This window comes from Bos javanicus, chromosome 21, assembly GCF_032452875.1.
Source record: "Bos javanicus breed banteng chromosome 21, ARS-OSU_banteng_1.0, whole genome shotgun sequence".
Lineage (NCBI taxonomy): Eukaryota > Metazoa > Chordata > Mammalia > Artiodactyla > Bovidae > Bos > Bos javanicus.
Window position 1 is genome coordinate 7,592,894 of NC_083888.1, and position 14,776 is coordinate 7,607,669.

The window sequence follows — 14,776 nt, forward strand, 5'->3', positions numbered from 1 at the left end:
GAGGTGGCTTTGGAGACGGGCCTTGGGGGTTTCCGGAAACACTCAGAGAGCAGAGGGTGAAGAAAGGCGTTTCAGGCCGGCAGCAGCAGAGGCAACGAGCTGGGGCGTCCTGGGACATGTTTGGCAAAAAATGCTGGAGAGGTAGGTGGCATTAGGGTTACGTAAGCTGCTATGCACCCAGGTGTGGAGGTTATAATTTGGATAGGCAGCGGAACCTACACAGGACGTTTGAGTTACCAGAGTGTTAGTAGAACCTTTCACTTCCGTGTGCTTTTGCTATAAGCCAAGATGACTTTTACCCCAGGGGTTCCCACACTTTGCTATACTTAAGAGTCATCCAGAGGCTTTTAAGGAATCCTGATGCCCAAGTTGTACTCCATCCCAATTCAGTCAGAACGTTTAAGGGTAGGATCCAAGCATCAGTGCTTTTCTAAGGATCGCCAGGTAATTTCTGTGTGTGCCAAATTGGAAACCACTGCTTTACCCCTTTATTTCTTCTTCTCATAAGCATGTCCCCAAAACTTTGATTTTTTGCCTAGATATTTTCTTGTCACACTGTTGTCTTAAAGTATGATTTTTCTTATACCTCTCATGACCAAGTAAGTGCTTCCACTTGGTGCAGTGGGAAGAAAGTTTTATAGCCTTTTGCTTTGATGCTGAGCAGACAAATTGGTAGTACATACATCCTTTTTATGTGTCACCCCTTGCTTTCCAAACTGGAACTGAGACCTGTCCCCAGATGTCTCCTGAGTAGCCCAGACTACAAAGTCAAGTCCAGAATGTGAAATTCAAGAGCATTGCCTGGAGTAGGCCTCTTATTCCTCACTTAGAGTGAGCTGATTCTAGAATCTGACATCCAGGACTGTGATGGACACAGAGCAAAATCACGTGGGAACAGGTGGCAGGGCTGCTTGTCTCTGGATAAAGGGGCCAGACAACATAGGCAGTCTAAAGTTAAGCCAGCAGAATTCAGATGGCCAGTGCTTCCTTGAGGACATCACTCTGTGTAAGGTGGTGTGTTTCTGGAATAATAACCTTAGACATTAAGACCAAAGTTGTGCTGTTTTGGAAGGAAGTGGATTTTGGAATACACATGTACAAGGTTTCTATGAAATGGTTAATTTGTAAGCCCTTGAAAAGGATATTTCTGTTATCTGAAAAAAATTCCCTGATGTTGAACAACCCTGTTTTGTGATAGCATCAGATAAATGAGTTAAAATTCCAGATTTGTTGGTGCCACCAAGGATAGTCGCCCTGAAAAGAGTAAGAGTTAGACGGAGGTGGAGGGTTATAAGGATCAGAGTCTTGGATGCAGTCAGGCGTCTCTACCACTTGGCTTTGCAACACTGTGCTTTATTCTATCTTCTTGCAGCTCTAAGATTAGGTTGCAACATGGCTATACTTTAACACTTCTTTGGCACTTCCAAAAAATGTACACTCAGTCGTGTGACTCAGCAGTTCCAGGATCTACCCCAGTATCTACCCAAGAGAAACGAAAACATGCCCCCACAAGACTCGTACGGGATTGCTCATAGGAGTATTATTCATGATACCATCCCCCCTCACCCCACAGCAAATAAAAGCCCCACTGGAAGCAATCCAAATGTCCATCAGCAGATGAGTGGGTAAATAAAACGTGGCACAGTGGGTTCCTGCCCAATGATAATGTCACAACACGAGTGAACCTCAAAAACATCAGGGTAAGTGAAAAAAAGCCAGACACGAGAGACTCCACGTTGTAGATTCCCATTCGTTGTAATGGGTGATTTCTGGAAAAGGCAAAACTGTGGAGACAGAAAGCCGTGAAGAGCTGGGGGTGGAATCAGAGGTTGAGCACCACAGGGAATGAAGAGCTTTGGGAGTGCTGAGAGCGAGGAGGGGTGGAGAGGCTCCGACACTGCCTCGTGGGCATGGCTGGACCCCTGTGTGAGTTTACTGAGCTCCGGAACTGTAAAAGCTTACAATGACTGGATTTTTTTGGTAGATAAATTATACCTCAGTAAAGCTGTTTTTAAAACACTCAAAGAGGAAACATTTTTAGAGGATCTGGTTCTAGAGAGACGTGAATATAAATTCCTACCCTTGCTGAACCCCCAAGGCTGGTGTAAATATTGAACTTCGGAGGAGATTTGGACGTAGTCGAAAGCAGTCTGCTGCAGACGGATTAGAGGCAGCCTCTGTGCAAAGACCAAGCCCTCCGTCTGCTGCGGAGTGCTGGGGACAGCCCCCATGTGCTGGGTTCTGATGCCCCCTAGGGACCGCAGGGAAGAGGCTGTGTTTTTTTCCTCTGAGAAATAAAGGGAATGGTGATTGCTTTTTTCCAGTCTGTCAGTGAAGTTTGGAAAGGGGGAGAGTGTTCATTCCTGCCCCGCCCTCCCCCAGCCCCATCTGTCCCAGCTGGGGAGAAGCTGAAGAAATGCTTTGTCTAGAGTTGCTGTCTAGTGAGACAGGAGATGACGCTCCAGCCTTGGACCTGGCGTTGTCTTCTAAGTACGAGGAGAATCCCCAGCACTGTGCCTTCCTCTGCTTCCCGGTCTTTCCTGCCCTTCATCTGAGCAGGCGGGGAGGTGGTGGTGTTGACAACTCAGAGGTAAGACAGCCCTGAGACTGGAGCCATAAATAAAACAGTTAGGTGTACAATATATGCTGGGCATTTAGGATGTTGATGCAGGAAATACATAGATGTCCTCAAGGAAATAACCTCCCACTGGGGACCCACCCCAAGCATAGGAACAAACATTTTTTGCAACCTTAAGAGCTGGGGAAAGGACACTAACACAGATAAAATCCAGGCACCACAGAGTCTGTGTAAGGGACAGAAAAATAACCAGATAGTTTTTAAAAATACATTTTGAATGTAAAGGCAGTCATCTTAGAAACAATTAGGAAATCACATTTACAGAGCAATTGAGTTAAACAGCTAATTCCTTTAGGAAACAATAAAATCTAAGTGTGTTTATGAGTGTGTTGAAGATGTGCAGACAAGTTTCTGCCTTTTCCTACCTCGTAATCCTCACCTGATCTCAGAAGGAATGGGAGGGCAGCAGGGTGCCAGCTGGGGTTGGGAAAACAAGAACAGTATTGACGGGCAGCTCGTGAATGGCTTGGTTATTATTGTGAGGAGGGTTTTATTTTTATTTTCTGTCGCTTACTCCAGCTCCATAACGACCGGGTTTTATTGATATTGGTATCCGGGCTCCAGGCCTTCTCAGAGTTGTTAAAAAAAAATGTTTATGTTTACTGTAAAAAGATAATCTCGCTTTTCAAAGTGATGAATCACATACACAGAATTTCAGTGTGCCTGCCATTCATTTGTCAAATTCCTTATAATTCATGCTCCCTCCCCGGGGGAGAAGATGTTTTGTTCAGAAGGTATTTTCCGTATGGTTATGTTCCCTGCTAGTGAAATTAGTTTACTAAAATAAAAGCCTCATCTTAGGTTGAGTCAGAAGTTTGACCTGGGTAATTGGCCTTCACTCCCGGCTCAGAGGTTTCTGCACCAACAAGGAGATTTTGTCCCTCGCGGTTACGACCTGGGCACCTGGGAGCCGTGACACCGCAGAGCGTCCTTCAGAGCTGGGACTAGCCCGAGGGCAGGGACGGCCCTTGCCGGCAGGCATCCGACTCCACCTGCGGACACCCCTCCTCCGAGCAGCGGCCCCAGCAGCCTGGCTAGGAGGGATCAGACACAGCCAGGAGGGGTGCGGTGAACCCCGCCTTTGCGGTGCCTAGCCTGAGCCTCGGTTCCTTTGGACAATATTTCACATCCATTTTCCAGTATACTCCTATGTTGGGGAGCAAGCTCTCGTTGAAAGGAAAGGATTTGTTGGCCTGCCCGTTTCTGCCGCTGACTTGGTGACCCGGGATGTGTCTGAGGCCTCAGTGGGTGTGAGAAGGAGCCCCTCTTGGCTTCCAAGCTGCCGCCTTTCGGCCCGCGGGCTCACTGTGCCCCTCCGCCACCCGGCCCCGCGAGGTGCACTTCGTGAGGGGCTGGGCCTCAGGCCAGGGGCAGATGCCCCCTGGGCGCAGCGGCTCCTCCTGGGCCCTGCACACCCGCAGGGCGCTCGGGTGACGCCCTTCCTCCGCCTGCTGACCCGTGAGTGACGGACGGAACTGCAGAAGGAGCTGAGTACCTGCGTGCGTGCGTGCGTACCTGCAGCTCGTGGACCTCACCGCTTGTCCTGGGCCCGGTCTCGGAATGCCCCGGGAACTCCCGAGAATAAGTTTGGGCGTGACCCAGGCTTCCGCTTAGCTCAGCCTGTGGGCTGACTGGCGGGTAGAGGCCTGAACCTCACCGGGCGCCAGGCGGTGCCCAGCGCACCCCGCCCCAGGGCAGAGGAGCGCGCCGGGCTTCCGTCTGGTCCTTCCTGGCTCTGGGAACGGGGACCGGGGTCCTTTCTTCTCTGCTGTGTGTGTGTTGGATCCCTGAGTGGGTCTTGGAAACCGCACACAAGGTGGCACCAGTGCCTAGAGTCAGTTTTGTAGAGGGCACTGGAGTGAACCCCAGAAGGAAACAGGCGGGGGCGGGGGGAGGGGCGGGGTCTGAGGTCTGCTGGGAACAGACCTGTCAGTGCCGGACTGGGGTGCGCAGTGACCCTGCCCGCCTGTTGTGCAGGTGTGTCCAGACCCCGGGCGGGAGCTGTCCGCTCGCCTGCTGCCCCGAGGGGTGTGGGTGGTGTGGTTTCTAGGGAGACCCAGGCTAGCGGCTGCTGATGCTGGCTGTCCCCCCGCCTTGCCTTCAGAGGCGGCCGTGTCTGCTGCTTCTGGGTCCACCCACCGGGGTAGACGTCTCGCTTGGTCAGCTTTGGAGCCCCCGCCCCTCATGGTGCTCAGCATCTGTTAGACCGGTGCCTCTCCAGGTGTGGGTCCCAGCACGTACAGCGTCAGCATCCCCTGAGCGCTGGTTAAAAATGCAGATCCTCAACCCCCCTAGACCTGCTCAGGAGAAACCCCCAGGGTGGGGCCCAGCCCCCAGCCCCCAGCCCTCTGAAAATCAGCTGTGTGCGCCCTGAACCCTGAACTTGTTGGACACTGAGTTGCTGTCGCCTGGATGGGTGGCCTGGGGAGTTGCCCTTCAGGGGCCATTTCTTCTCCCCCACCTTCTCCAGTGACCAAAGCTGAGAGTTTTCAGGGTGGGCTGCATCTGAAGGAGGAACTGAGCCATCTGCCTGTCCCGTTCTCTCTCCTCCCCGCTGAGCTGCACGGAGGGGATGGGATAGGATTTAACCCCGAGGATAATGGCAGGCTTTCTACAGCAAATATGTAAGCTGTTCCGGTTGAGTAACAGAGCATATCTGTTCTCCCGCGGACTGATTTCAAGTGCGTTGTACATACTCTGCTTGAGAGAAATAACCAGAGGCGTTTCTAGAGAATGATTTGAGTAGCAGCCTCTAGTGTGAGAAGTGTAATCGGGGTCATCAAATTAGTGTTTTATCTGTTTTGACATTATTCTTGAATCATATGGTTGCTATTGTTAACAGGGATTCTTCCTTCTTAGATACTCTTAATTCCATCTCTGATCGGCAGAGGCGGTGTTTTCTGGAGCCAGGTGGCGAAGAGTCCCAGAGCAGGGTGGCTGGAGGCAAAGGATAACGGTCTGATGCTGATCTCTCTGCTTCCAGGAACTACTCCTTCTACGTCCTTGACAACCAGAACTTGCAGCAGCTGTGGGACTGGGACCACCGCAACCTGACCATCAAAGCTGGGAAAATGTACTTTGCGTTCAATCCCAAATTGTGTGTCTCGGAGATTTACCGCATGGAGGAAGTGACGGGGACTAAAGGGCGCCAGAGCAAAGGGGACATAAACACCAGGAACAACGGGGAGAGAGCCTCCTGTGAGTGCGACCTCCCATACTGCGCCGTGGCTTCTGTCTGTGGCCCCTCCTCACTTCATGCAGGCCTCTTAAACCAACACCTGGACATCTTCAAAGGCAGTAGTGAGGCAGATTCATATTAGTAAATTTTCCATAGGTTCCATCTGTGTATAAACATTTATAAATGGCTTTTCACTCAGATTTTAAAGAGGTGCTTACAGAATACACAGAGTTAAGCATCTTTTATGCTCACTCAGACTGTTGGATTATTTTCCAGGGGAGAGCTGGTCCTCTCCAGCCCTGGGAGGGAGTGAGCCTGGCCCTGAGTCTCCGGGGTGGAGGGGAGGTCTGAGGGCAGAGGGGCTCAGCTGCAGCCCCTGTGGCCATGGGCCCCCAACCTGGATCCTGGTCCCAGCACAGCATGGAAAATGGAGAGAGACTGCCTCCCTGAACTGATAACTGCTTTTTAAATTTAGAACAGTATAATTATAATCTTATATTGGTTATATGACTTCTGCTTGAAGGTTTTGCCTCTGAGCAGTGAGTTTCTCACCTAACCTTGTATGTAAAACTGCTTTTAAAAACGGTGTGCTTCTGTGTGGCTGGATCAGGTTATGAAGGTAAATGCTTTCTCCACCATCGGCTTTTGATAAGGGACAGTATGCAAAAAACGGAGACTAACCCCTGTGATCCGGGGTGGTGCACATGTGAACACTGGTGGGAGAGAATCTTAGAGACTGTCCACATTGGACTTTGTTTTGTGGGCTCGGGATTCACCCCGTAAACTCTCGAGTTGCCCAGGAAGGGGTTTTAGAGGAGGGAAACCCGACGCAGAGCTGCAGGGCCTTCTCCCTGCGCGTCACACGCCCCCCTTGCCACGCTCCTGTTTAGACCATTGCAGAGTGGATGTCGCATAGCTCTCTCAAAGTGTTTTTCTGCTCAGAGTCAGCCAGTCTGACCTGTTGGATCATGAATACAGTAGCCATTTATTTTCTTTTGGGGGAAAAAAAATGTTTCCTCTGTAAATAACATTTTAGCGGAAACTACAGCATTTTTTCCATCTCAATCCATCACATTTTGCCCCACAGACATCTTGGATTGTAACTGTTGCAGGCCTCTGCTTCACCTCCCTGAGGGTGGAGGGTGTGGTGGGAGGGAGTCAGGCAAACACAGGGCCCCGGGTGGAAAGGGCCGTTCATAGGAGAGCTCGGGTCTCAGCCTGGGTGACTTCAGCAGCCCTCCCCGAGTTCTCAGCAGTTTGAATCTGGCCCGGGAGCACGAGGGGACTTGGGGCAGCCTCCCTGTGGTGCTCCCCAGCCCAGGCTCCTCCCACAGAGGACGGGAGCCGTGCCGAGCAAGGTGGGCTCTATTAGTGCTCAGTCCATTCCCCGCTATGTGTCGGCACTGCCGGAGCCTCCAGGGAGTTCCTGGAGGTGTCACGCAGGAGGGTGTCGGTACCAAGCTCAGACTAAGAAGTTCCCCTCCTATGGCACACCTGCCCCGTTACTGACGCAACCAGGCAGATCCGCAGTGGTGAGACAGGTGTCACCTTGTCTAAGAAGACTCTTCCAGCGTCAAGGTCCCCAGCCCCCTCGGTGGCCCACATCTCAGGCATGAGCAGAGACAAGCTCCCTTGGTGCAGCCAGCAGTCCTCTTCCAGGTTATTAAGGATCGCCCACAGGTTCACATCCAGGGCCCCGCCTGAACGAAAGCAAAGGATGGAGCCCCTTGCAGGCCCTGTAGCACAGTGTTTGGGTCCTTAGTGGAGACGGCAGAGTCACTGAGACGTTCCAACAGGGGCTTTGCACACACAGCCAGCTTCGGGGGAGAGGGCCGTGGCCTGAGCAGATGAGCCCGCGGGCGAGTGGGAGGGGAGGGCGGAGATCACTGTCCCTCACGGGTGTGCCTCTGCCCCAGGTGAAAGTGACGTCCTGCACTTCACCTCCACCACCACGTCGAAGAACCGAATCATCATCACCTGGCACCGGTACCGGCCCCCCGACTACCGGGACCTCATCAGCTTCACCGTCTACTACAAGGAAGCGTGAGTGTCTGTGCTGCGGCCGTCCTTCTGTGGGCGGGCTTCATCCCCCACCCCCCACCGCCGACCCCTGCTGTCCGGTGACAGCCACGACCACCAGTGACAGCTGTAAACGAAAAAGTGTTTTCTCAACACCTTTCCTTCTTCAGTGGGTGCTTAGAGGTGCTTGAATTTAAAAAGTCCAAAGCAAAAAACTTACTTTGTGACTTAGGTCAGTCCAAACATTCAGAGGCTGGGATGGCGCGTGTGGTTGCGGCATCATTGTAGCCTTGGTGCCCTCTAACCCACAGTCCAGGGACGCCCGAATCGGGGTGCTCAGCCCCCTCGAGGTGACCCTCAAATGCGTCTGTAGTCCACTCCCGTCATCTCTGTGGCCCCTCCCCCCAGATGTGGCCCTCGACTGTAGATCATAAGCCCTCCAAACAAGGCACGGGAAATGGAGAGAGACTGACCTCCACGTCCCGAACCTTTCAGGATCTCTCCCAGAATCTGCCAGGGGCATTTCTTGTCCTTCAGGGGACACCTGCCTGCCCGGGCAGCCATCTCTCCTGATGGCAGGAGTGTCTTCTTGGTCCACCTCTCCCTTCCGGCGCCTCCTGTATCCAGATGATTGGTTGCCCGGGCCCGCCTTGATGCCTCTCCCGGGTGCCTGCCTTCCCTGGAGCTGGAACCAGAGCCATGGTGTCAGCATCTGGTACCCTTTCCCCTGCCCCAGCTGGGGCCCTAGGAGTGCCTTGCCCATGAGAAAGTCCAGATGCAGGATTCTCAGGCATTCAGTGTCCCGGCACACAGGAGTCACTCATCCGCCGTCACGACGATCGGGAGGGGTGTGTGAATGCCGGTTTCAGAAACCAGTGGCTGTCCAGCCCTTCCATCTGAGGGGCATGGGATCCCTGCCCAGCTCCTCATCTGTGCAGAGCCACCATCCTCTTTGACAATTCTACCAGTGCTCTGGCAGGGTCGGCTGGCACTTTCCCCAAGGGGTTGACATTAGTGTCTGAGATAACCTGGAAACTAAATATTTGAGTGTGATAAAAATACTTAAGCAATCAGAATTGTTTGTGAGCAAATTAGATTTTGGAGGCTGTACTTGAGAAGCTGTTTTTCTGTGACAAAGGCATTTTCCTCCAGAAGTTATTCTTATCAATAACTGATGTTTGCATTAAGTGACTGCCCTTGTTTTTTATGGTGAAAAAAAAAAAAAAAAAAAGCCACAGTGGGAAGAGAGGGAAAGAGTATTTGTATATACTTTTCAGGAGCAGTGTTTCCAATCCCAGTAATTACAGAACTTAACTCTTCCTGAGGCAGAGGGTTTGACTCTATAGTATATAGAGAACCAAGTGAGACCTGGAGTCTGGTAGCTTACTTTGATTCTATAAAGATCTAATTGCTGACGTGTTTTACCTAGAATCCCCATTATGGAAAGTGGAAGGGGGGACACCCCAGGGAGGTTCTTAGAACTTCAGTGTTAGCACCATAAAGCACTGTCTGAGCTTCGCTGACTTGTGTTTCAGCCCCTTTAAAAACGTCACGGAGTATGACGGGCAGGACGCCTGCGGCTCCAACAGCTGGAACATGGTGGACGTGGACCTCCCGCCCAACAAGGACGTGGAGCCCGGCATTTTGCTGCACGGGCTGAAGCCCTGGACGCAGTACGCCGTTTACGTGAAGGCCGTGACCCTCACCATGGTGGAGAACGACCACATCCGTGGGGCCAAGAGCGAGATCTTGTACATTCGCACCAACGCATCAGGTACCCACGCACGGCCCTCGCTGTCCCCGCCTCATCAGCTCACGTTCCTCGCTCATGATAAGGTGTAGTCAGAGGGCTGTCCCTGAGCTGTGCCCATTGTCTCCCCCCGTCCTGGGCCAGTGTCTCTCATTTATATGCCTTCTTAGTATATCAGGAGAATACCTTAGCAGTATCATTTTTTTCTCCCCCTACTCCCAATACCCCAGCCTCTTCCAGGACATCTTCTCTGGACTTAGGACCCTCTTCCATCATCATTCTGATTGTCCTGGACCAGTGAGCCCAGGTCAAGGTGCTGGGTTGGTTTCTTTGGGAGGCCCCAACGGGATACAGTCCCCTAGGCTCCCCTTCTTGTTTATTTGGATAGTTGGACCTCTGGGAACTGAAGCCCTGCCGGTTGGTGTTCCAGTTTATCTCGGGCTCACTGGCTTCTCACCTTCATCCCGTAGTGCCTAGGGTTCCAAGAAAACAAACACAAGTTGGAAAGCATGAGAGGAACTATGTGGTAGACACTGCAAGTGACTGCTGATGAAAATGTGCCTCCTTCTCCCCTGATCCCCATTTTCTAAACTACCTCATTTCTCAACTCCAGAATCTGAAACTAATGAGAGCAAATTTTTGTGTCAGTTTTCCAAGTGTATAAATACCAGGTTAGAAGTAGGGAAATGCACATCATTTTAAAAGGCACTTAAACATTTTTTGATGATAGCCATTGTTACAATGCGTAGGCTGTTACAACACGTACAAGCTAGCACAAAGTGAATTTAAATGGCAAAGAGGGAGAGGAAAAAATGTTGGTCAGGAAATCCTTTTGCTCATGTTCTCTTGCCTCCTCCTCCCCTCCCCTGTTCCATCCCAATGCTCTTCTAAGTGGCTATGATCATGTCACTGATGGTACAGCATTTGTATCAATAAATGTGATGCAGACTTCTGATTCTAGGCCTGGGATGATGTAGCAGAGGCTCAAGGAAACAGAACAAGTTGTTCAGCCTAAAAATTTGGAAGTAATTCATTGTGACTAATTTAGGGAAAATAAAAATCTTTCTTTGCTATGACCAGTTCTTAAGAAACTTGTTTCCTTTCCCCAAAGATGGAAAACAAAGCACTGCACAAGTTGAGTCCGTTGGCCCCATCTGGCGCCTGTCCTTACAGGTGGTGGTCAGAGAACGGCTTAGTCCTCGGCTCCAGTTTTTTTGTGACACCTGTTGTTGAAACATCTCGGGTCCGCTGTGTGTTTCTGAAATACTTATTCTAGGAAGCACTAAAATGGCCTAGCATTTAGTAGTTAAACATTTTCCCAGAGAAAGTTAGCATTAGTCATAACTTTTTCCTAACGTGTCCTTCCCTACAAGTGTTCAGAACCTCATGTATATGTTGTCCCTTAAGCTTTCAAATGTGAAAAGGAGCTTGCATAGGAAGCTCAGCTTAGTGCTCTGTGATGACCTAGGGATGAGATGGGGATGTGTGAGGGAGTCTCAGGAAGGAGCGGACATGTGTATACAAACAGCTAATTCATGTTGTTGTAAGCAGAAACTAACACAACATTGTAAAGCAATTATACTCCAATTATGAAAAAAAGCAGCTTACATGACCACATTGCTTAAGTGGCACGTAGCGAAGGTGTTTTTCGCACTTTGGTAAACCTACCAAAATCAATGCTTTTTCTGTGAACCTAATGAAAACAAGATTTCAGTGGTCCCTGGGTGCATTTGCCCTTTATACACAATTCAGCTCTGGGTTTGGGATTTAGGGGCAATAGTAAGTACAGTTTGACCAGATCCTTATGCTTTGCCTGTAAATCGATATTCTTTTGATGGTAACAAGAGTCCATGACTTGAAATCAGGGCTTTATGTGTGTTCCAGGTATTTTTAGACTTCTCATAGTCATAACTCCATACTTCCACTGATTCGCGGTTATACAGTTGTCAGATTTACAGACCCTTTTTCATCGCCTTCTCCTCCAGAGCCCCCTGTGCCCCGCCCCACACCCTCCATCACCCTTTTTACGTCCCCCTTTCATTTTGGCTTTTTTCCTTTTTTTTTTTTTTTTTAATCAGAGATTCAAAATCTCAAATAAAATAGAAGTCAGTCAGTTTTTTTTTTCTAATTTAAAAAAATTTTATTTTAATTGAAGGATAATTGCTTTACAATATTGTGTTGGTTTCTGCCTTATATCCACAGGAATCTGCCACAGGTAAACCTATGCCCCCTCCCCCTTGAACCCCCTCCTCCCACCCACACACACAAAAGGCAGTGGGTCTTACCATTTGCTGACACTGCCCCGAGTTAGACGTCTTGGAGGATGGCAGCGCTGATACATGAGGACGGTCCAGCATTTGCATTAACTGTAGATTCTAAGTCGTCCCTCCCAACCCCGGCTGCGCCCCCACCGCCCTTTGCCGTCGACTCCTCGGTCATGTTTGTCACCGCGGAGATGCCCTGAGAACAGATGCTATAAAGGGAAAGTAAGACAGTTGGGAAAGGAGGTTCGGTTGGCGTCTTGTGTCTGTGTTCACCGCCGTGTCCTGTCCCGGTCACACTCTGGTGGGTTTGCGCTGAGTGTCTGGCAGCCTGGCTCTCGGCTTCCTTGCGTTTTCTGACGCGTCCTCTGCCCCCTCCCAGTTCCTTCCATCCCCCTGGATGTCCTCTCGGCCTCAAACTCCTCTTCTCAGCTGATCGTGAAGTGGAACCCGCCCTCCCTGCCCAACGGCAACCTGAGCTACTACATCGTGCGCTGGCAGCGCCAGCCCCAGGACAGCTACCTGTACCGGCACAACTACTGCTCCAAAGGTGAGGGGGAGGCCGGGGCGGCGTCTGTGGGGAGGGGGCGGCAGCGGCGGGCCTGAGCCCGGGGGCGCGGGCTCTCCATTCCCGGCAGCCCGTGTGACTTGGCTCGCACGGGGCCACTCTCTTCCGAGCAGACAAAATCCCCATCAGGAAGTACGCCGACGGCACCATCGACGTCGAGGAGGTGACGGAGAACCCCAAGACCGAGGTGTGCGGCGGGGAGAAAGGGCCGTGCTGCGCTTGTCCCAAAACCGAAGCTGAGAAGCAGGCGGAGAAGGAGGAGGCCGAGTACCGCAAGGTCTTCGAGAACTTCCTGCACAACGCCATCTTCGTGCCCAGGTACCGCCATTTTCGTGCCCGGGCACCGCCATCTTGGTGCCCGGGCACCGCCATCTTTGCACCCAGGCCCCACGTCCTCCGCGGTGCCGCCGCCCCCACCACAGCCCACCTTGCGCAGGTTTGACAGCCCGGAAGTGAGGCCCCGGGGGCCATCACGGAGAGACCACAGGGCGGGCGATCGGCTGGGCAGGTGGGCGCTCGGCCCTGTCAGACGGGCCAGGAGCTCGCAGCCTGCGCTGTGGGGGCCTCAGGGCGACAGCCGGCCAGCCCGCTGTGGGCTCAGGGAGCGGCAGGCAGCGGCCACGAGCAGACACCAGCAAGTGAAGGAGCCGGGGTTTGGGCCCTTCCTGCACCTCCCTGCCGGACTCCCAGCCTGGCCAAGGAGGGGCGAAGTGAGAAGGAGAAACTGAGTCAGTTATGAAAGGGGCTCCACTCCAAAGCGTAACTGAGCACCACAGGGTCCCTTGAAAAAGTTTGTGAAGCTGTGCCAAAGACAGCCTTTCCAAGACAAACAGCTCAACCCCAGAGCATCTATCTTCTCTGTTGCTCCAGCCGCCGCTTCTGCCAAGTGGGGACAAAATGGAGGAAAATAAATGTGTAGAGCAGAATTATTCAAGTTGCCAAAAGCTGGGAACAACCCATGTGTCCACCAGCAGATGAAGAGATGAACCAATGTGGTCTTTCCCTGCGGTGGAATATTCAACCATGTAAAGGAATGAGATTCTAAACAACAGGAATGAGCCTTGAAAACACTATGCTGAGTGAAAGCAGCCAGATACAGACATGTGTGTGAAATATCCAGAACAGGCAAATTCATGGCAACGGAAAGTAGATTACAGATTACCAAGTGCTGGGAGAGGGAAAATGGGGAGTTACTCCTTACTCTGTGTAGAACTTGTTTGGGGTGATGAAAGATTTTGGTGATGGTTACACAGCGTTATGAATGTCATCATTGACACTGAATTTTACCCCAAAAGTGGTTAAAATTATAAAGTTTTGTTAGCTTTTAAAAATTTTTTTTATTTTAAAAGTTTGTTTTACCACAACAAAAAATAGTTAAAAATCAAAAACAGAGGGACATTCAACAGGGCAGCCTTGTAGTGTCTGGGGAAGGAGATAGAAACGGGGTGGTGGCTGATAGTGCCTTTTTCTTTCTGAAAAATTGTAGCACAGGGTTTAGAAACAACCTCGTGCCTGAAGTCTGGGCAGAGGAGCAGGATCCAGGCCAGCGTTTTACCTGCAAGCCCGTTTCCCCACCCCCGTGGTGTCCCTGTTGCCAGCGCGTTCTCCTGGGCATCCGTCTTCTCCCAGCTCCCCACCCGCAGGGATACCAGCGGCCCCCGGCTTCTGTTTACGCTGCATTTGCTTTGCCCTCAAAGGCAAAGGTTGTAGCAACAGAGGGTTTTGAAAGAGACTTCTATTTTCTGTCAAGTGACCTTCCTGGTATTTGTATACTAGTCAAAGATAGACATTTTACTTTAGAAGTCTTTAAAACAGGAAATCGACCTTTTAGAAGTGGAGGCACTAGCTTTTTCTTTTTTTTTATTTTTTTCCAGAATAAACTCTGGGTTGTTTAACAGCTTTCTTCCCCCTCCTTTCCTCTCCTGCCATTGAAACCATAGCACCTCCTGCCCTGCCCCACCAGTGACGTGTTCTCACAGTGGATGTTAGGGCTGCTGCTCACATGTTAGACGAGATGTTCTGTATGTTGTGCATGCTTTCAAGAATCAGGAAGTTTGAGGGAGGTTAGAAAAGAGCTCAAAGATGTTTTCAAACTAGAACCCAGGTTCAGTGGCTTTTCCACCACCCAGATTCATTAACAGTGAATTTGGGGCCTGGGTCTTCCTCCCAACAAACCAGGAAAGGACTGGTTCACAATTGGAAGAGGGGTACAATGAGGCCGTATATTGTCACCCTGCTTATGTAACTTATATGCAGAGTACATCATGCAAAATGCTAGATGAACCACAAGCTGGAATCAAGGTTGCTGGGAGAAATATCAACAACCTCAGTTATGCAGATAACACCAGCCTACTGACAGAAG

The 14,776-nt window shown here is 51.0% G+C and overlaps 1 protein-coding gene across 4 annotated transcripts in view; it reads left to right on the forward strand.

Annotated features, from left to right (window-relative positions):
* IGF1R (insulin like growth factor 1 receptor) overlaps nucleotides 1-14,776 on the forward strand; it is a 304,552-nt gene that overhangs the window by 249,831 nt on the left and 39,945 nt on the right. For all 4 annotated transcript variants that reach the window (XM_061394274.1, XM_061394275.1, XM_061394276.1 and 1 more), the window contains 5 exons: nucleotides 5,622-5,836; nucleotides 7,733-7,859; nucleotides 9,371-9,609; nucleotides 12,229-12,396; nucleotides 12,528-12,732. In XM_061394274.1, the coding sequence (XP_061250258.1) occupies nucleotides 5,622-5,836; nucleotides 7,733-7,859; nucleotides 9,371-9,609; nucleotides 12,229-12,396; nucleotides 12,528-12,732 (954 nt within the window). The remainder of the gene's footprint in view (nucleotides 1-5,621; nucleotides 5,837-7,732; nucleotides 7,860-9,370; nucleotides 9,610-12,228; nucleotides 12,397-12,527; nucleotides 12,733-14,776) is intronic.